The 22753-nt window shown below is 37.7% G+C and overlaps 2 protein-coding genes and 1 non-coding gene across 9 annotated transcripts in view; 1 reads left to right on the top strand and 2 right to left on the bottom strand.

Moving 5' to 3' along the window:
- The first annotated feature begins 8 nt into the window (after positions 1 to 8).
- Positions 9 to 6615, top strand: LOC138754273 (uncharacterized). 3 transcript variants are annotated; one of them, XM_069918273.1, is made up of 4 exons: positions 9 to 377; positions 2868 to 3002; positions 4715 to 4930; positions 5834 to 6611. In XM_069918273.1, the coding sequence occupies exons 1-4, from the start codon at positions 365 to 367 to the stop codon at positions 5965 to 5967; spliced, it is 498 nt and encodes a 165-aa protein (XP_069774374.1). In that variant the 5' UTR covers positions 9 to 364; the 3' UTR covers positions 5968 to 6611. The 3 variants fall into 3 exon arrangements, 2 of the variants coding, with proteins under 2 accessions (XP_069774374.1, XP_069774365.1); XR_011351625.1 differs by having other exon boundaries at positions 2836 to 3002; positions 4715 to 6612; XM_069918264.1 differs by lacking the exon at positions 9 to 377 and having other exon boundaries at positions 1896 to 3002; positions 5834 to 6615.
- An 821-nt stretch (positions 6616 to 7436) lies between these two features.
- Positions 7437 to 22753, bottom strand: part of LOC138754260 (early estrogen-induced gene 1 protein-like) — a 145921-nt gene continuing 130604 nt past the window's right edge. For all 5 annotated transcript variants that reach the window (XM_069918210.1, XM_069918221.1, XM_069918232.1 and 2 more), the window contains 2 exons: positions 17646 to 17715; positions 7437 to 17263 (listed from right to left, as the gene is read on the bottom strand). In XM_069918210.1, the coding sequence (XP_069774311.1) occupies positions 17218 to 17263; positions 17646 to 17715 (116 nt within the window). In that variant the 3' untranslated portion in view covers positions 7437 to 17217. The remainder of the gene's footprint in view (positions 17264 to 17645; positions 17716 to 22753) is intronic.
- On the bottom strand, positions 18054 to 18160 carry LOC138752090 (U6 spliceosomal RNA). The gene has a single exon (XR_011350363.1). It is a non-coding gene; the product is annotated as a U6 spliceosomal RNA (small nuclear RNA).

The following is a 22753-nucleotide window of genomic DNA, read 5'->3' as shown; positions in this document are numbered from 1 at the left end:
CGGTCCGCCGGAATCGTGCCCCTCAGGCGAGCTGGTTCCCCGTGCGCGAGCGCCTGGGCCGTGTGTGCAAGATGCGCGTTCGGAGGAGCAGGGCTCCTTCGGGGCTGAGAATGTGCCCCGGTCTGGCCGGCCGCAGGACTGGAGGAGAGGCTCCGCTGCCTCAGTTTCAAGAGAGAGAGAGATTGTTGTGTGAGCACGGCAGAGAGGACTGCAAGACGGGACAAAAGTGCAGTGAAACCCAAAAGGCTGCAGACGATGGAGGAATTTAGCAGGTCTCGCTGCGGCGCCCACGGAAGGTCGCCGACGATTCGGGCCTTCAAGGTGTGATTAAAAAGCAGGAGAAGGACCAAAAGGTTCATTGGATATGGAGAGGAAAGGTGAGAACTGATTGGCGCTGTGAATGCAGAACGGTGGGAAAGGAGACCGAGGAAAAGAGAGGGCAAGCTAAAGAAGTCATGGGGATGGATGGGACTGGGGCAGCGGTAATACAAACTGCAGAAGTTGATGTTAATGCCATTCAGGTGGAGGATGCCCAAGTTGAGGAGGTGTACCTCCAATTTGCAGGTGGGCTCAGTCTGGCAGGCCATTGTCAGCTAGGGAATGGGGCAGGGAATTGAAGCTGGGAGATCCCTGCTATTGTCGCAGAGCTGAGGTGTTCAATGAAGTGATCTCCCAGTTTATGAGATGTCTCTCTGATGTAGAGGAAATGGGAGAGGCAGGTGAGGTGTTGCTTCCCTTGGAAGGAATGTTTGGGGTTGGAGGAAGTATGGGTGCGTGTAGCACTTCCTGCAGTCAGGATAGGTGCCAAGGGGGTCAATTGGTGGGAAGGGAGTTATTATTCAGGAACTTCATATTGGTGAGAGAAATTGCCCTTTAATATCTTATTGCACTCAATCACTGTCAACGTTGGGATTGAAACCACAGGTCCAACACCAGTTTCTGCTCGATAGACATTCAGCACAGTAACAGGCCATTTCAACCCACGAGTCCAATTAACCTCCACACCCAGTACATACTTGTGGGCTGAAGTGGCCTGTTTCTGTGCTGTATGTCTAAATTAAAAGGTTGCCACCCCGCAACACTTTTATATTATATTTCTTATGAGGCCAAATTGGTAGTATTGTGTGCAGGAAAGCTATCAATAAGTATGAAAAAGTGCAAAGATTTACTAAGATATTGCCAGGACTTCTGAAACTGAGTAACTGGGAAAGGTTAAACAAGTTAGGACTTTGATAGAGGTACAGAGTATTTAAAATTATGAGGGGGTTAGATAGGATAAGTGTAAGTAGGCTTTTTTCACTGAGGGTAGGTGAGATACAAACCAAGGACATGGGTTAAGGGTGAAAGGGGAAAAGTTTAGGGGAAACACAAGGGAGAACTTTACACAGAGACTGGTGGGAGTGTGGAATGAGCTGCCAGCTGAGATGGTAAATGCAGGCTCAATTTTAACATTTAAGAAGAATTTGGACAGGTACATAGATGGGAGAGGTATGGAGGGCTATGGACTGGGTGCAGGTCAGTGGGACTAGGCAGAATAATAGTTTGGCACAGATGAGATGGGCCAAAGGGTCCGTTTCTGTGCTGTAATGTTCTATGGTTTTATCCGGAGCTTCACAAAGTTTTCATCCTGTTCCTGTCCCTTGTCTAAACTTACAATTTGAAAGAAATGCAACTGCCTCTCGAAGCAAAAAGACTGTTCAAGTAACTTTCTGCCCCATGTGCTCAGATTCCAGATTATTTCCTCAAGCTACATCCATTTCATATATGACTTGCCCTGTTATAACTGTTACTATTCAACTGTTCCATTATATTTAAAACGATAACTCAGTTTATTTAATAATATGGTTTTAAGATTCCATTTTTAATTGTACTTTTTTCTCTGCATTGCACTTTAGAGTAAACCTTTAATAAAATCTCCAGCCTATTAGCTTTTGCCAACCCCAGTTTTTTCACATGTTGATCTGAATTGCTGCTGCTGCCTTTAATTCATTCAATCCTCTTTCCTCTCTCCCCAGCTCCCCCCTCCCCCAACCTCCCACTTTCACAAAATTTTTGGTTCCATCAAATTTCAACTTGGATGATGAAATACTCCTCTTCTACACACAAGCAAGAACACACCCTTTAAGTCTCAGTTTCCATTTATAGTGATTTCATTTTACCAGTTATAGTTGACTACTTCAAAGAAGTAGGTTAAAATTAATTTCTTCAAGGAGAGAAAACTCCAGAGCTTGGAGACTGTAACAAAAAAGCATAGCCATTAAAGGGTGAAGCGATTAAAACTTAAGCCATTAAGAGTACATTAATGTCAGATGTTAAACAAAGCTGAATAAAGTTTTAGAAAATGAGCAAAGGTGGAATTTGAAGATAAGAATTTTAAATTGGAGGCATTTTACCATGATCAATTTAGATGACTGCATTTTATACCAATCAGTTGTCGAGGGTTGTACTAACCCTATTATTTCACTTAGCAACTAAGATTTTAGTACCAATGAGTGACTGCAAAGTGTTTACTTTTGGTTGGAGACTTCAAATAAGCTTCTCACTCTTGTAACAATTTACACACCTCTCCAGGATGCAGCATACTGGGATTGGTATGAGCAGATGGTTGTGCTTGCTAGTAATCTTATGGCCTTCTTCCACATTCTCCCAGAGATCAGAGTGCATTAAGCTGAATCCTTGCAAATGTATAATGAAGGATGGATCAGGAGTGATTAATCTTGCAGCAATGGGAGATGACAATGGATTTCTGGCAAGGGATAAGCCACTTAAGACCAATTCAGGCAGGGATTCTGATCTTAATATTCTCTACTCATTTAGTCCTTGTCGTCCATTTAGTGAACCTTTTACATTTGCATCTGACTGTTCAGATGTGGCTGTCTGCGTGATTATCAGGCACCAAGCCGACGGGAGAGGAAACGTGGATTTTCACAACTATGGGAGGCACAAGGAGAATGAGTTCAATTATGATAACAAGTCAAAAATACTCACAGTCACCTACTCGGGTAAGATTTTTCTTTTTAAAATATTTTTTATTGATGTTTATTTTATGCAAATTTGAACAGTACAGTTCTATATTGTACAATTCAAAAAGGAAAAAGACCTTATAATTCAAAACCCTAACCACTAAGCAAAGTTAAAAGCTAACAAGTAGGAATCAAGTGACAACAACCTTGAGATGAACAGCACAGCACCAAGCCTTCAGAACAACCCTAATTTAGGTTATGATAATTGTCCATAAATGGGCCCCACGTCTTTTGAAAGTTAATATTTGACTCTTTAATGGCATATCTAATTTTTTCTAAACTTAAACAAGACATATCATTTAACCATTAGGTAAGACTTCAGTTTTTCTTTTTGAGTTTTAGTTATGGGTCAAAACTTAAGAGTTGAAAACAAAATGTGAAATTGAAGGCTAGAGCTGAAACTCCTGCTGTTCAAAGATCAGCAGTCAACATTTAAAGGAATATGCAATAAAGAGAACTAAAAGGGGCTAGTGTTCTTGGAAAGTATATTTATTAAGAGCTGAGGAGGTAGGAAAGGATGGCAAGTGCAGCCAAGGAGGAACCTCATAAAATATTCCATTAACCATCATCTCTTATCCTAGCAATGACAAAAAAGCTAATCCTCAAGTAGAATTCACCCTCAAACCTCAAGGGTGCCGGGAGTACAATGGGTGGGGAGGGATGAGTGAATGAGGGAAAATCGCAGATCGCACCACTGGCACCTTCCCCTGTGCCCACAGGAGCCTTCACCATGGCCTGGGGCCCCAAACAGGCCTTTCAAGCAAAGCAACACCTCACGGTATACCCAGAGGTCTTATTTACTGCATCTGGAGCTCACTTTGTGGCATTCTCTGCATTGGAGAGACTGGTTGTAGATTGGGAGATCACTTCACTCAACAACTCTTCTCCTTTTGCAACCACAGCAACCTCCCAGTGGCCAATCACTTTGATTCCAAGTCACACTTGTGCGCTCACATGTCTGTCCATGGCCTTGTGTACTATCCCACCCTGACCACCCGCAGATTGGAGGAACACCACCTTATTTTCCGTCTGGGCACCCTCCAGCCACTTGGCAAATAATATATACTTTATTGCCTTCCACTAAACCTGCTCACCTTTTCCTGTTTTTTCCAGTTCTTCCATCCACTCAAATCATCCCTCCTTCCCCCTCATTGCTGCTGTCCCCTCCCTCCTTTCTCCATCCATCATCTCCTGCCTTTGCCAACCTCCCCCCACTCTTTTGTTTGGATGCTTGCCGACATTTTTTCATACTTTGATGAAGGGCTCAAGCCTGAAATGTTGGTTATATATCATTACTACATAAAGGACATGGTTTGACCTGCTTGAGCATCTCCAGCATTTTTTTTTACTATCTTCTTCAGTTTACTATAGCTCTAAACTCAGTGACAGGGCAAATTTTATTCCTAATTCTGACCACTTTAGTGTCTTCTATCCTTCACACTGGGAAAATAAAACATTTACCTTGACCTTCTTCCAATTTCTGATCAATACTTCATTCCACTATTTTAGTGTATCATTCCACTATTTTAGACTATATCAGTCTGCAGTGGAAAACTTTGGGTTTCTATCAATTATCTGATGATTATGCCAAAAGTGCTTTGGCTTGTCTGATATAGGTACCAACAACTGAAAGTTATTTTTGTTGCCTGTCTCACCTTCAGTACATACATTTTGTCTTCTTTATGTTGCAGCATCACTCAGCAGTTCACTGCAGACAGTAGTTCAATACAACTGCAGCCCCAGATACTCAGTGATTCCCACTCAAGATCCAGCAAATCCTAATGCGTTATGGATTTATGTCGATGACCCTTGTGCCTGCCCCAACAGCTGCAAGCCTCAGGATGTGGGTCTTGGAACCATCATCTTAGTTATATTCAGCATCACTATTACAGTCTACTTCTTGTTTGGTGGGTTAACAACAGCTTGCAATCAAGTAGCATCTTTAGGTTCCAATGTCATTCACAGAAATCAAACTTACAAGAGAACCAAAGAAAAATAGTGGGAGTGACTGAAAGCTTACTCAAAAAGTGATTTTCAAAGACCACAGGATAGAGGTGCAGAAATTTTAATGAACTGCAAGCCATGGGGTCTGGGGCATCAACAAAATTTTATGTGACTTATTATCAATTAAACCAGGTCTGATGTTCAGATTCAAGGGTATAATGAGGCTAGATAGTGAAAGAGACAGCATCAACAGTGATGAAGGATGCGACACGTGGGTGATGGGTGGGGAAGAAATGGGGTTGATACACAAGTAGATTATTTAAAACTGTAGAGCTTATGGTGGACTTTCTAGAGTTGAGAAAAATACGAGGTGAAAGGGTGATCAAAAACAGATTTTAAAATCGGAGAAAGGGAATTTTAAGTGAGGTGTTAGGAGACTCTAAGCCAACTTGGATCAACAAACACAGGGTGAAGCATGTTTACAATAACCTTGGCCACATAACAGCATTCATGGTTTGGAATCAGAGGGCTGTTGGTCAAATTTGAGAGACTGAGTGGGGGGAGGTGACAGTTTAGTGTTGTATTGAGAAAAGGTTTAATAGTTAAAGCTGTTTACTTGAACCAAATAAAGACAGGCCTATTCTTGTCCTGGCTGACATTTATCCCCTCTTCACAAATTGCTGATTAAGCAATTTGTTACATTGCAGACTAAGGTACAGGAGAACTAGTTCTTGTTAATTTTAAATGGTGAATTTAATTTGTTTGGAGCATGAAGCCTTAAATTGCTCATTCTATTCTGCCATCAAATAAATGTTAATTGCAACATGAAAATGAGGAATCTGAAGTCTCTCTGGTTATTTTCTCAGGCTTGTGTGCATTTAACCCAGTGAGAACATCAAACGGCATTGAAATCATTCCCAAGGAAAACATCTGGTTAAGCTTCTGTTTTGCATGTGCAGAGAGAACACAAAGAAGGCAGACATGGAGAGAACACAAGTGATATAAAATTGCAGATTAGTCTGCAATTCCAAAATATATTGGCTTCAAAGAGAAAATGGTGCTCCAATAATTTGCATTTTTTTTTAGTTAGTTTGCTCTTCAGCTTTGAAAAATAAATTTCCCAAAGATTGAAATACTAATAACTGTAGATTGTAGTAGACCAATTATTCCCAAGAATTCTGCTTGGAGATTATGGCAAATACTGACACTAGGTATAATCCAGGAAGTAAATTCAAACCACAGTATGGCAGTTTTGAGATTTTTAACAATAATTCTACGATCCTTTGGAAATTTATGAGACAATGGGGAAGAGCATTGGAGGAAAAATTGGGACATTTTTAATGAAGAGCCTGTACAGTCATATTCTGAGATGTTTGGAGCTCCTCTGTGAAAATTTTGAAGATGTGCACAGACTGGTTAAGTTGTTTTTTTAAAAAAATCAGTAATGCCTGAAAGAATTGATTGTACAACCTAGTAAGGTCTAAGCCAGGGGTGTCAAACTCAAATTCACAGAGGGCCAAAATTAAAAAGTTGGACTAAGTCGTGGGCCAAACTAAATATTTACTGAAAAATTTCAACAACATCTGCATGTTTTCTCTTCTTTCAACATATGTAATGTTAAACTTTTTCTTATTAAAATAAATGTTTAATAATAGTTTTGGTTAAACTCTTTCCAGAAGAAGCATTAACAAATGAGAAATAAAATATTCAATAAATAATATTTCTCTATAGCCTTTAAGCTCCTTTTAAATGTACTTTTTTTCACAAGCCAACAAGTCAAAAAAAATAACAACTTGCTTCAATGAAAATCCAATCTTTCAATTATGAACAGTCCAAAGTTAACCAAAGAAAATATGAATCCAAGCTTAGCTTGCTACACTGTGATTTACTCTGATGCACCTGGGTCTAAACCAGATACTTGGCATCTCTTCTTAGATGCAAGTTCATCAAACTGTGGGGTCAGAGTCTGCCTCCCACCTGTCTTGAAAGGTCCTGTTTTCTGTCTTTCGTTTGGCCATTTTTCGTAAGGGGTTTATTACATGTGAGTTCGGCGACAGGTCGCAGATGCTAATGAAAGTAAAGAGGAGGTGAGGGCGATTAGCGGGCCGGCGCCAACACATTTGCAAAGCATTCTGGGATTTGTAGTATTAGCTGTGCATGCGCTATACTGGCACGGCGGCCAGCGGGCCAGCTCTAACACATATTTGATATGATCTTGCGGGCCAAATATAATTATATCATGGGCCAAATTTGGCCCGCGGGCCTGAGTTTGACATGTGTGGTCTAAGCTATACTCTAATGAATCAGCACCCTGATGTATACCAAGACCCCTTTGGGCAATCCAGATCGTCTCAATAAGGATTTGTTAATGTACATACTTTACATGACACTCAAGTTGCATGTTCTCCTGGGAGACATGATTAAAAACCCAGGTAACTGTTTTTTGTTTTAAAATAAAATTCTTTATACTAAACACAAAATAACAGCTTTTATTGTTAATACAGGTACCCAATATCATTTCCCAGAAAACACAGTATTACATGATACTGTCCAATAGTTACATTTTAAAATATGAAACAAATAACCTTAATACAAATATCTTTTAACCAATTACAATACATTGTGCATTCTAAACATATCTAAATGTTAACAATATTCCAGCTGATAAACATTTCTATAAATTCCACATCCTCTGGGCATTTAAGAAACCTGTACACCCACTCCATTGAATCACAAAAATAAGTGTCTAAATATATCATTTGGAATACATTCTGTTACACCTCTTTTTTTTCAACAAAATCATAAAAATCTTTTGTTATCATTCAATTTTAGTTGAGAGTTAGGTCATTTCACAAAATGTTAAATCCATCTATTGAAGGGCCTGGACTCCCAATGCATAGCTTCAAATCCCATTCAGAAATATACAGCGACTTACAACACATGGAGTACCAAATAGCCACACATCATTTGCCAAAAAAGCTGGTTTAAGGAGCGATAGAGTAATTTATTTCTGTCTATTTAATGTGCTACCTAGCCAGATCATCACTTGTGTTGGCTTTTAATGTTTAAATAAAAATGGAGCTAAAAACATTAAAAAAATTTTTGAAGGCAGTCTAACTACTGTAGGGCTGCTTTATTTGGAACGTTTAGAATCCACAAAATGCCCCCTTTCTCTCGTACATAGCAGAGAAACATCACAAGCAAACCTTAAGAAAATTCAGGAGCAAACAAAATTCACCTGAGAAGTAATTTAAAAATGTTCTGATCGTCATGATAAAGCAGAACACTTAATAAGTAGAGACTGAAATAAAGGATCCACTGCAGAGTTTGTAAAGCTATCAGTAAACTACTTAAAAACCTCCAACTATAAATAAGCAGCAATTCATAAAGTGTACAGCAGATTTTAATTTTCCCTTATTCCCTCTCAATTTAACAATGAAATGCTTGGCATTTAAGCCATTTTATAACATTTAAGCTGAAATGAATTTAACTCTACATTTTACAAAAAGAAATACACAGGAAATTGTCTGTCTTATTGCTTAAATTTTACTCATTTGCTAATGAAATTTAAAAGCTCAACTCAAAACACTTTCTCACACTGGCCCGCAAGCCAATAATTCTAGTTGCATAAATAAGTTTGAAACAAATGCCAATCAAAATGTATCTTCAGTATTAGGCAAATGCTCGTGCCTATTTTTAGCTGTGACTCATCTGTAAAAAAAAAAATTTGTTGAAATTTTGGTTTGCAGGATAGAAAGGAGACCCGTGGGGCTATTTGATATGTGGAATAAGAATTCATCATAATCATCCTTTCAGAAGTTCCTCATATCAGTCACTCTTCAAGGAGGGAAGAAATAAGTGGCAGTATTAGAAAATTATTATCAAATAATGTAATAGGTCCAAGATTGATTTGGATTTACTATTGACATCTCATTCTTTCAATTACCCATACCTTACCAATACAAATAAATTGAAAGTGATTCAAGACTAGACAGCTTTAGATGATTCACCTATGCAAGGAGTTGTGTAACTAGTGCAATTAACTGCCGCCAACACTTGGAATCAATTGCTGCTGCAATATCTTAAAGGTGGTCTAGGAAACCTTTGTAACATTTATCAATATTTTGCTAACTGCTGTGGGGCCAAACGAAATCTCAACTATTAATTATTATCCTAACTTGGCAGACTACACCTTCATCCGTGTGGCTAGTTGGCACTCCATTATCCAAATATCTAGTCAGAGTAGGTTACAACAGTCCAGTATAAATTTGCATTCACTGTAATACCAAAAGAAATGCTGCCTTTTATAAAATAAAATCAGAAAAATAATCAACATGCAAAGGTAATGTTCCAAACATTTTCAAAATGTCATACAGGGATATGGGTGGTGCCTTTGATTTCAGAGATTCCTCTTATCATAGCAAAACAAAAAACAGAACACAACCAGCCTGCTGGTTGCAAGTACTGTGATACATGGCAACAAAAAAATCCTCCAAAAAACATCTTTAAAAAGTTCCTACAACAGTGGTCAAAAATTAGACAGTTTCACCAATAAAAGCAATTACTAAACAGTTACTCAAAAAAGTTAATGTTTGATTGACAAAAAAAGTTGGAAAAAGCAGTACACCTGAGCTCTAAAATGGATTAACAGATAATCATGGACTGAATAAACTTGACCATACCCAACAAAAGCAAAGTTTCTTCACGTTAATAGTGGCCTTTTTGGAACTCTGATTTATTGGTGCAATGCAGTCTTCTCATTAACAGGAAACCCCATGTATTAAGTTTTGTTTTAAGCATTATTTCCTGCCTTTTCTTTCAAGTTAGTAAGCAAATGCAACTTCCATTGTGGAGGTTGCCATTTAAGTCTACCCTCCTCAATGCCCAGCTTGCCTGATCGCTTACAAAAGAATCTTGGATGTGGCTTGGTACTTCATTCAATGCTGCTATGGCATCATAAATTCTAATCGGGGAAGGTTAAGAAAGATAGTTTATAAAATCACCCACTAGCTTCTCAACCAGTGAACAAAAGAAAAGCAAGAATTAAACAGAAACGAAAAGGCTCAAAAGGCTTCAAACAAAGAATTTAAAGGCTGCTGTTTCATACCAGTTGCTAATACTTTGCTTTGGTTGATTATAATTGGATATTTTAATGGCAACATCAAGCCACAGCATAAGCAGAGTTCAGATTCAATGATATATAGTTTGGAATTTCTATAATCAAAGCAATGCATTCATTAAATAGCTTTCTGGTAATATGTGATTCTACCTCCTAAAACAGTATGAAGAACAAAAAAAGTGCTTGGGAAAACAAGTTTCTATTGAAAAAGATTTAAACTTTGATTAACAGAACACCTAAGCCTCCAAAACTAATGTTATTAAAACATAAAAGGAATAACGGTGACTAATTTGAAACCATGCACAATCTGTTGGAGGAACATAGCAGGTCAAGCAGTAAAAGTAGGAGAAAAAAAATGGTTATGTTTCAAGTCAAAACTAAGCAAAGTTAGAAGAAGCAGTGTAAAGAGGACAGGGTGACAGGGTGAGACAAGGGGTCCTCTAGAGGATTGGCCAAAAGGCTTAAGTGAAATAAGACAGAAAGAAGATTGGCAGATGCCAAACAAAGGGAGAGGTGGAGGCAAGAAAAGCTGGTCAGGGAGGATGATAAGGTGTACAAGTTGCAGTGGGTGATTACAAAGGCTGCCACTATTGGAATCTGATAAATGGAGAAGGTGACAATGGTGGTATAATGAAAGAACAGGTGGAACAAAGTGGGGGGAGGGGGTGTGCAAGGAGAAGAGCAGAGGTGTTCCGTTCGAAGTGAGAGCAAAACTATCACCTGAAATTAGAACATTGTGTTCATACCTTTGGGCTGTAGACTGCCAAGGTGAAATGAGGTGTGGTTCTTTCTTCAAGTTTGTGTAGGACCTCACTCTAGCAGTGGAGACTTGGGACAGACAGGCCAGTGTGAGAATGGGAAGGGGAGTTCAAATGGCATGCAAACAGGACCTCAGAAGAGCCACTGCGGACAGAGCACAGATGCTCTGTAAGTGTGTGCTCGTTCTACTTGATCTATTTGAGTTTTTCCAGCAGATTGTGCATGACCTCAAATTCCAGCATCTGATCTTTTGAAACCTTGATCTGTCCATTTTTTAAATAGATGCTAGAAACAACTGCATTTCAAAACAACCTGAAAAGTTTAACTTCTGTTGAGAAAATAATCAACAGAAAAAGTTGTACACAAGACAAACAAACTATTACACACATGTGATTACTCTGATAAGTTAAGACAGATATCTGCTATCAACATGTACTTGAGTATCCTGATTCAAATCAGGTTTTAAATCTATGTCTAGACCTGTGCCACATGCAAAAAATAATAGTATAGAAATTAAATCCTGAAATAATGAGGGTCTTAAAATCGCTGGCCATTTTGTTGGCAAGTATTAAGAGCTACTACAAGTATTGATGCTTGTGACAACATTCTATAAATAGAACAAGTAACTACCAGTACACAAAATATTAACTTCTTTCTTTCATGATTAATTTCTTTAGTGATCATCATTTTGTTAATATACGCAACAATTCACAATTCAAATGGAGAATCAGCTAGAAAATATTGGCAATCAACTAGAAAATATTGGGAATCAGCTAGAAAATATTGGGAATCAGCTAGAAAATATTGGGAATCAGCTAGAAAATATTGGGAATCAGCTAGAAAATATTGGGAATCAGCTAGAAAATATTGGGAATCAACAAGAAAGTATTGGGAATCAACTAGAAAGTATTGGGAATCAACTAGAAAGTATTGGGAATCAACTAGAAAGTATTGGGAATCAACTAGAAAGTATTGGGAATCAGCTAGAAAGTATTGGGAATCAACTAGAAAATATTGGGAATCAACTAGAAAATATTGGGAATCAACTAGAAAATATTGGGAATCAACTAGAAAGTATTGGGAATCAGCTAGAAAATATTGGGAATCAATTAGAAAGTATTGGGAATCAACTAGAAAGTATTGGGAATCAGCTGGAAAGTATTGGGAATCAGCTAGAAAATATTGGGAATCAACTAGAAAGTATTGGGAATCAACTAGAAAGTATTGGGAATCAGCTAGAAAATATTGGAATCAAGTAGAAAATATTGGGAATCAAATCTATAGCTTTTATTGAACAAGCACTTCAGAACCAGCTGGTGCTTCAAGCCTACAACAGCCACAATACCATCTGTCAAAATGATCTGTGAAGATGATCCAGGTACATCCTGTTCAAAGTACAGGACCACTCTAAGCTTACTAATCAGTCTACTTTCAATCAACAGCACGGAAGATGCTGTTAATATTATCAAGGGGCATTTAATTACATTAACACCAACATCCAGGTTGGGTTCCAACAGGACTACTTGGCTCAAAATCTCAGCATGACCCCAGTATGGACCAGAGCAAAATTCCAGAAGAGTAGCTGTCCTAACATCAAGGCAGCATTTTGCCAGTGTCACATCAAGGAGCCTTGCTCAAACTGAAGTGAATGGCACCAAGAAGAAAAATAAAATAACTTGAGTGGTTGGAGTCATATCTTGCAAAAAATATGATTTGGTGGTTCAAGTCAGGACATCATTACAGGTCAGAAGCAGATTTGTTTGATGACAGTACAATGCTGAATTACTTTGAAGGTGAGTTGAAAGGATTAAAATGAATCCGATAACAGCTTCCTCACATCGATAGTGGGTACACGGAACAAGCTACTAGTAGAAGTGGAGACTATTGAAATATTTAAAAGACATTTGGACAGGTATGTTTAGAGGGATATGGGCTGAATGCAACAGCATGTACAAGTTGGGCTGAAGGTCGGAAGAACTCTGACATTTGCAACTCATCAACATATAAAACAATCCATTCCCGGACGCAATTTGGCAGCGACAACATTCAGGCAAGAAACACCTGCGACAAACAAGTGTCAAGCAGTGACCTGCAACTAGAGAATCTTAACTATTTCTCCTTGATGTTCAATAACATCATCTTCACTGAGCCCCCTACAATCAACATCCTGTCAGTCACCAATGATCACAAAAGCAAATTGCCCAGCTACACAAGCACTAAGACCACAAAAGTTGGTCAGATGCTGGATATCCTGCAGCGAGTGATCCATTTCCTGATAGGATAAAGACTTTTCACTCCATACAGTAATCACATGGATGGAAATTTCTCTATTTACATCGACAAGGGCAGCTCCAACAATTTACAACAAGCTCAACATTATCCAGGCAAAATAGTCTGCTCAATTGGTACATAATCCTCTCTCTATCCTGAATGTTCATTCTTCGTACTACCTACAGTGGCTGCAATGTATATCAAAATACAATATCCTTAGTTGGCTTGTTGGCCATTCCAACAGCATCCAACCAATCTAAGAACTCTAGCATCAATAACAAAGGCAGCAAATGCTTGGGAACATCGTGACTTGAAAGTTTCCCTCCAAATTGCACAACTTAAGGAAAAAGATCACTGCTCCATCACTGTCAATGTGCCTAATTGCTGGAGTTCCCTCTCTAATAGTTGTGTGGGAATATCCTCACAAGGACTGCAGTGATTGTTCAAGGAGGTAGCTCATCAACACCTTCTGAAGAGAAATAAAGAATGGGAAATAAACATTGGATGCCTGCATCATCTAGTTCTCTAAAAAAAAATAAAAATTATACGTACAGAGTGTACATGCAAAGCACCCCTTTATGCTATGATTAAGTGCTGTGGTTGCTATTGTTCTACATTATGTGTAGTATGTTATTTTGTAATGGAGGGATGACACAAACATCTTCCATTTACATTCTTAATTTTAGTTTAAAGGTTTCAGACAGACAATAGCTACAGCAAAAGTCCAAACCAAGAGTGAAGCATGTGGAGATTGTGATCTCAAACTGGAAGGATTCAAGGGGAAACATGGGGCAAAGGGAGGGGTACAGTGGAGATAACCAATTGTACTAAGGTGCAAATGGGTAAATGCAACTACAGGTACACGATCCTTTATCCAAACATCTAAAATCTGGAAAGCTCCAAAATCCGGCAAGTGGGGACCAGCGGATGGGGGAAGGGGAGACTGCCGGGCGGCTGGAGGAGGCGGTCGGGGCAGACGTCCGGGCGGCCAAGGGACGGGCGGCGAGGGACCAGCGGTTGGGGGAGGCGGGCCGAGGGACCAGCGGTTGGGGGAGGCGGCCCGAGGGACCAGCGGTTGGGGGAGGCGGGCCGAGGGAGCAGCGGTTGGGGGAGGCGGGCCGAGGGACCAGCGGTTGGGGAGGCGGGCCGAGGGACCAGCGGTTGGGGGAGGCGGGCCGAGGGACCAGCGGTTGGGGGAGGCGGGCCGAGGGACCAGCGGTTGGGGGAGGCGGGCCGAGGGACCAGCGGTTGGGGGAGGCGGGCCGAGGGACCAGCGGTTGGGGGAGGTGGGCCGAGGGACCAGCGGTTGGGGGAGGCGGGCCGAGGGACCAGCGGTTGGGGGAGGCGGGCCGAGGGACCAGCGGTTGGGGAGGCGGGCCTGGCGACTGGAAGGGCTGGGGGTGGATACTGTAGCACAATTCGGTTGGGCTTTCCAAAATCTGGAAAAATCCAAAATTCAGAACACACTGTCCCCCAAGGGTTCCGAATAAAGGATCGTGTACTTGTATTAACGCCTCAAGTTGTACAAACATGATCAGAAGCCACATTAACTTTTTCTTGAATTTTGTTTAGTGTAAAGTGTTCCCAAAGCTTTTATAAGCTTTGGGTGGTTACCCAACTGCCTCAAATTTGAATTCAGCTGACTTTTTTTTCTGTAGGATCTTGAGATCAACAAGTTTGGGTAATCACCAAAAGATTTCTGGTGGAGATGTGCACAGCACAAGCATTCTCCAATGTGACAGCAATTCTCAATCTCAGCAGTAAAAGAGTTGAGAAAGTGAAGAAAATACTCATTTATGAGTACAACTATGATTAACCTCATCCTGGAATGTGAAAATATAGAAGCATTTGGGGGGGGGGGGGAACATTACATGATGACTGCATTTGCCCATCACTTCCAGCAACAACACTATGTTCAAATATCACCATATTTCTTTATATCTTTATAATATACAGTTGCTGGCTTAAATAGGCATTCTTGTACTGCTTTAAAACCTTTACTGGGGCTTGACAATTGTTCCAAAAAGATTATTTAAACAAATATGCAGACTCAGAAAGTACATATAATCATCTATGAACCTGCTCTCTATGTTTCTTAAATATATCCCAACAGGTAAAAATGTTATTTTTTACTATGCATTCAAAGATAACAAGCTAAAGCATTTTCTTATACTAGTTGTTGTAGAACAGTCATTAGAACAGTACAAAAATCAGGACATATTATTCATTGCAGTCTTATGTTCTAGGCCTCAATAAGCCACCGATACAGGTCATGTACGTTAACCATTCACAGTACATCAATCAAGCCACAATATTCATAGGTGACATGCAATAGCAAGTTGGTGTGAATGGTGCAGAAAAAGTTCAAATCCTGAAAGTGCATAATTAACCAATACCAAGAAGCAGAAAACGACATCACAAAGTTTCTAGACATAAATGATTGGAGTCATTTGTTCCATCAGAGGCTGATGGAAACAAAATGGCTCAGAACTGCAAAGTGCAAGATCTGGACAATTAGAATATTCACTCACAGTCTGCCAGAGATAAGCAGTAGAAAATGGAGAATACACTGAAGACCCGAAACATGTAATTTTCATTACTAAATCATTGCATTGGCAAGAATGAAGTGTTCCAGTAGCAGTGCTATAGGTAAAATAGTTATTAATGCTGTGCAGTAGAAATCTTTAACTTGGTCTAGACAGAGTCAATTCTGGAACATACATTTTGATTTAGAAATAAACTGTTTTAAGCACAAAAAAAAGAGCCTGTAATAAAGGACACTTACCAACAGATTTTGGGGATAATCTCAATTTTAGAACAGCAGCCTATGTTCAAAATATGCAATTTGAAGAAAACATCTGCAAAGCGAGGACTTTTCATTCGTTTTATGGACAGTTTCAATTCAAAAGTTAATACTAGGGATCAAATGCTTCATCTATCACTTTCCTCTGAACAATTTCTGACTAGGTTATTGTAATTGCATTAGATGCTACAAAAGTGTATTTATTTCCTCTAATATTTAAAACCTGCTATAGTCCTTTAAGTGTTCATGTGCAGGTGAAAAGACATTTGATTTTACCTCTCCTACAGCACAGATTTAAAACAAAAATGAAGATTAATGAACTTGCTCCCTGCCCAAAAGAAAGGTGTTCCTTTAACATACATTATTAAAAGAAAAATTATCGGCACAAAGTTGCTCAGTCCCTGACCAGCATAGGAAGCATCAGAAGACATGAATAAAGTTGTTACTAAAAATAAAACAACATCTTATAACTTGATTTCAGGAGAAATCCAACACCCAAAGGGTACTCAAATACTCAGTGCAAAGACTTCACAGTATTTTAAGTATACTTCACTGGCGTCATGGTTGACTCATCAATGTGGAATTGGAATGAGCAGAGCTTTATTTGGAATTGGATCTCTGTGCTTATCATTAAGCATAGCTCCACTTTTCCTGGACAACTGATATGAAAAATTATGGGGTTAGAATATTTTAAAATTAAAAGAAAACTTGTTTGCTTTTCTTGTGATTAAAATCACAAACACAAAAAACAATCCTGCTATAGATTGATCTGTAGAGTAAACATAATTAAAATCTTTATTTTGTTTTTCTTGCTATCATGGTCAAAGAAAACTTCATAGGCTACTAAGTTGTTCACTACCTTGGTCTGCAAATTTCGCAGGAGAGAGATCTTTTATACATGTTCTACTTTATCTTGAGACTCATGAAATAATGCCACAGGGTCTGATTAAAAAAAACAGTCCCCTTTTAAAATGATCACAGCCAAAAGGCTTTGCTATTTAAACACGGTGTTTAAAAATGATTTCCAAAATAATTTTTCAATGTCAAAAGGTATTTTACCTAAAATTCAATCCCAGTATCAGTTCAGTAGAGTTTGGAACATAAAAACAATAGCCTTTCACTCCAATGCAGTGAGAGTCAACATCTGCCAATTCTGGATATTGGATCAACAGCCACCCTTCCCCTCCAGACCAGCTGTTGAGGAAAGCTGCGTGACCTGCTGATAAGATTACATGTGTAGTAGAGCAAGGAGCTTGAATGGAAAGTGGTTAGTAGATTCAGATCGACCCAAATGCTTCTCAACGGCTTTCGATAACAACAGGCTCAAAGACACCTGCTGACACCCTGTAACGAAGGAACGATGCTTATTACTCAATACAGAAGCAGACAAAAAAAAAACAAAGATTTCCAATAACTAGTCATTATGGAGTATGGGCAAAGGGGGGCTTATTGAATTGGCAACATGATCAGATGTGGTCTTGCGCTCCTATATTACATTAGAACAGTTGTACATTTAAAGGGTCAAAAATGTTTCTTGAAAACATTTATTTTCCAAGCAGAAAGGCAAAGCTGAAGACAAACAGCAAAAATTTTATTGTAGAAGGAAGGCACAAAGCACCATTTTGGTAAAAAAAATTACAACTCAATATCGAGAGTTGAAGATAATTTTGCCACTGCACAGGATCAGTCAACTTCATTCACTGATCATACGATCCATCAAACCTACCTGTTTCCCAGCTGAATGCCACTGAGTGCTGTTGTTCCATCTCTACTCACAAACAACCTTAGGTTACTGTCTGTAAATAAAGTGTAGTCTATTAACATTGTAGAAAAAGCACCAACAGCTTTGATGATTTCTAATTTTCAGGTTAGCAAATGAACACCAACATATTAGAAATTTCAATTAATTACACAGTGTGGTGATCACTGATTTACATGCATCAACAGTAGGCATTAATGTAAAACTTCTCAAGCACAAGGAGAGAAATTATCAATTATTTGTTGCTTAATAAATTTGTTGAGAAAAAATAAAAATCCTCTGTTCTCTCTCAATTAATGCTATGGGACTTTTTGATGCACTTTTTGACGCAAGGAAATGAACTTGGAATTAAAAGTTTTTTTAAAAATAATTTTAAAAAAAATGTAACGCTTCACGAATTTACGTGTCTTCCTTGCGCAGGGGCCATGCTAATCTTCTCTGTATCGTTCCAATTTTAATATATGTGCTGCTGAAGCGAGCACGAAATAACAGTTAATTCAAGGATTTAAAAGTTAATTCAATGAATGACTGTCTATCACATCAATGGTTTAGAAATGGGCATTTTTAAAGAAAAAAACAATGAGCATTCCTTTGTTAGAATTATGTAGGCAAGAGAACAATGGAAAGAAAACCACATATGGAAAAATAATGAGCTTTTAAAGTAACATTAAAATTCAAATTTAACAGTAAAATTCAAATCAAATAAACACAAACATCCTAAAAGTACAACTTCACTTGAAAGAGCTTTGACCACTTCCTCCAGAATATTTACAGCAAAAGGAACTATTTGAAATTGGTCGGAAGTTTTATTTTGGATTATTTTTGGGAATGAGTGAAGAGTTTTCAAGTAGTGAGCTTTGATAATGCTATTCCCAAATATGTGGTGGGAGAAAATTCTGTCACAACTTTCAAGAGGAGGATGAACAGATAATTGAAGACTGGATCAGACAAAAAGCAGAAATTAGATGTTTCTTTAACAGGTAACTTCATTCAGCCTTTGACAGAGTAGAATGGAATTATTTGTTCAAAGTATTGCAAAAATTCAGTTTACCGGAGAAGTATATTAATTGGATTAAAGCATTATATAAGGGACCGTTAGCGAAAGTGACAGTAAGTGGACATGTATCAAAGCAATTTAACTTAATTAAGCAGGTCAACACAGCAGGGATGCCCACTATCACCTTTATTGTTTGCGTTAGCTATAGAACCACTAGCAGAATTGATAAGAACAGAAAATAATATAAAAGGAATAAAAATAAAAGACAAGGAATATAAAATCAGTTTATTTGCGGATGATGTTATAGTGTACTTAACAGAACCAGAACTATCAATAAAAGAATTATATAAGAAATTGAAGGAATATGGAGAAGTGTCGGGTTACAAGATAAACGTAAATAAAAGTGAAGCAATGCCTATGAATAATGCGGATTTCTCAAAATTTAAGAAGGAATCACCATTTAGATGGCAAATGCAAGCAATAAGATACCTAGGTGTACAAATAAACAAAAATCTCGGCCAACTATATAAACTCAATTATTATCCACTAATGAAAAAATTACAGGACGATTTAGAGCATTGGAAAGATTTACCACTAACACTAATAGGAAGGATAAACTGTATTAAAATGAACATTTTTCCAAGGATATTATACTTATTTCAGGCATTGCCAATACAACTGACAGAGAAATTCTTCAAGGAGTTAAAGAAAATAATAAGGAAATTTTTATGGAGAGGGGGGAAACCGAGGATAGCACTAGATAAATTAACAGAATGGTATAAACAAGGAGGCTTACAACTGCCAAACTTTAAAAATTATTATAGAGCCGCACAATTAAGATACCTATCAGATTTTTATCAAACAAGGAAAAAGCCAGATTGGACGAGATTAGAATTAGATAAAATAGGGGAAAAGATACCTGAACACATATTATATAAATGGGATGAAAAATTGGTACAACATAGAAGTTCTCCAGTATTACATCATCTCCTCAATATTTGGAAGAAGATTCATGTAGAAAGAAATAAAACAAATTATCAATTACCAATTATCAAAACAAGTTACTCCCTTTTACAATAGATAACCTTTCCTTTAGAGAATGGGAAAAAAAAGGGATTAAAAGAATAGAAAATTGTTTTTCAGGAAATAGATTCTTATCCTTTGAACAAATGAAAGATAAGTACAATATAACTCCAGATACAGCCCTGGCATATTACCAATTGAGATCCTACTTGAAGGATAAATTAGGAAGCAGTTTGAGTTTGCCAGAGGGAAGTAACCTTGAATATGTGATTACAGATACAATGATAATCAAAAGATTTAAAACAAATATGTATATTAAACTGCAAGAAAAGGAGAATGAGGAAACAAATGGTAAAACTAAACAAAAATGGGAACAAGATTTAAATATAAAGATAAAAAAGGAAACATGGGAGAAGTTATGCTCCGGAATGATGAGAAATATAATAAATACGAGGTTATGTATGATACAATATAACTGGATACACAGGCTATACATTACACCTCAAAAGTTAAATAAATGGGACCCAACAGTATCTGATAGATGTTTTCGATGTAAAAAAGAAATGGGAACAACAATTCATGCAATCTGGACATGTGAGAAAGTAGAAAAATTTTGGGAAGATCTAAATCAGATATTAAATAAAATAACAGAAAACAATATACCAAAGAATCCAGAGATCTTCCTCCTAAGTAACATAAAAAACAAAGAATTTGGAATTGATTTGGAGGATGCACAAAAAAGATTTGTTAAGATAGCTCTAGCCGTAGCAAAAAAATGTATTATGTCAACCTGGAAATTGGAAGACAATTTGAAAATACAACAATGGTATATAGAAATGAATAAATGTATTCCATTAAAAAAAATAACATATAGTTTAAGAAATAATATTGAAATATTCAAACAAATATGGGAGCCTTACATTAAATACAATAGCGAAAACCTACCGGGGACAATCATTACCTAAGTTAACGGAAGGAAAAGGAAATGAAAAGAATGGACTCAGTAGAATTTCTGGTGTATTTTTATTGAATGACAACATTGTCTGACTGGTTTAATGTATCCTAGATTTTATACCTTAAATGGACGGGAGGGGGGAGGTCGGGAGGGTGGGATGGGAGGAGGGAGGGGGGGGGGGAAGAAAATGGCACTGTATATGTGTGAAAAGGAAAAAGTGTGTACCATGGTTAATGTGATTTATGGTGTGAAAAATAAAAAATTAAAAAAAAACAGGTAACTTCATTCTCTTTCATGCTTAACTCTCGTGCATGTGCCAACTGAACTCCAATATGCGAACCCATGGCACATGCACCTACTGAAGACTCGCATGTGCCCAGGAACCAAGAAGGCCAAGCCCAGCCTACAGACCCCGGGTAGCCGAATAACAAGGTTTGTACACACTTCTGACATACGTCCATTCTGAGATACAACTGGTCATCCAGAAAGGAACATGTTGGGGAATACCTGTACTGCACTGTAGCAAGTTGCATGGATGATAGATTACCTTGTCTAGAACAAGTCACATAATTGCTGTTTTATCAAACTGGGTAGCATAGGGAAATGCTGTTTTTCCATATTTAAAAAAAAGTTTAAAGATGGATACATTTCTAATCATACTATTTCCTTTACTATTATCCATTTGTTAATATTTAAGAATCAAATTCAAACCATAGAAAAACTCTTTTATTTCATGTATTGAAGTTAAAAATGAAATTTTGGTCTCAAATGATACAAGATGTGTTTCTAACACACTTGCATTAGACTTGAGCAGAGTTCCAATTTTTCTAGATTATAACTCACAAACCTGAACCAGAAGTATTTTGGTCTCCTTTTGATTTTAAATGAATTAACATATTTCTTGCCACATTTTTCATAATTATTATTCCATCTATATGTCTAAATCATAACAGTTCAATATGACACTGGAATAAAATTTAATTGCAGAGATCACTGTGATTAAGCTTCCCAGGATTTCAGTGAAATTAAATACAAGTACTTAAACTGTACACAGAAGGTTCAAATTGAAATATTTAGCAGCAAAATTTTAGATTCTGTCTTCTAAATACAATTTTCTGAATTGTAACTATGAGGTTAAAAACCTAAATGTTTACAGATTAGTTACTGTTATGATTGCATCAGGAGAAATTTGTAATCTTTTGATCACAGCTGAAAATGTTATGCATTGAATCAAACTGGCCTTGATGCATTTTGGTCTTGTTTGTGCAAAAAAAGGCAAATGGCAGCAAAGAATGACCTGAGAGCCTGAATTTCTTATCAACATGGTGCAGAGCGGGTATTCAATGTTTTAAAGATCTTATCATTGATAGCTGCTTTGCATCATTTAATCAGCTTTCTAATAGTTTTAACTTGCCAAACTCAATTTTTTTTCAGATATTTACAAGTCTAGCATTTTCTTCAGTCCAAATTTCTGATTTCCCTAAAGAGTCTAAAACAAATTTTGTTGATGAGTTTTTTTTTAATAAAAGTTTTCAGCCCCTTCATAAAGGTTTAATATCTATCATTTACGAGAAGCTATTATATTTAAAACAGACCTTATTACTTTAAATTAAAAATGCCTGGAAACAGGACCCAAATTTGACTATATCAGATGTTATTTTTGAGCTGGTTAATAGCTCTTCGCTATGTACTTGTCATTGTTTATTGTAATTCAAAATGGTACATAAAGTGTACATGTCTAAGGCTAAATTGTCTCGATTAGAGTTTGATATAAATTCTTGCTGTGATAGGTGCAAGAGAGAAGCTTCCTTAATTCATATGTTCCTAGTCTGGAAAAGTACTAGAGAGAGATCTTCTGCACTGTCTTTAATTCTTAATATAAAATTAGTGCCAATCCTTTGTTCTCTTTGGAACAACTGGAAAGGATGGTGTTCCTTTGTCTTCAGTTAAGAGTCGTACTCTTTGCTTCTCTTTTGGCGAGACGTGTGATTTTGCTTAAATGGAAGGATGCTACCCTGCCCATTCATGGTTAATGGCTGAGGGACATCATGTTCTGTCTGAATGCGGAAAAGATTCCATATTCAGTTAATAATTCAGGTA

This window comes from Narcine bancroftii, chromosome 1 (assembly GCF_036971445.1).
Source record: "Narcine bancroftii isolate sNarBan1 chromosome 1, sNarBan1.hap1, whole genome shotgun sequence".
Taxonomy (NCBI): Eukaryota; Metazoa; Chordata; class Chondrichthyes; order Torpediniformes; family Narcinidae; genus Narcine; species Narcine bancroftii.
Note: the sequence above shows the minus strand (reverse complement) of the source record. Positions and strands in the feature narration are given on the sequence as shown.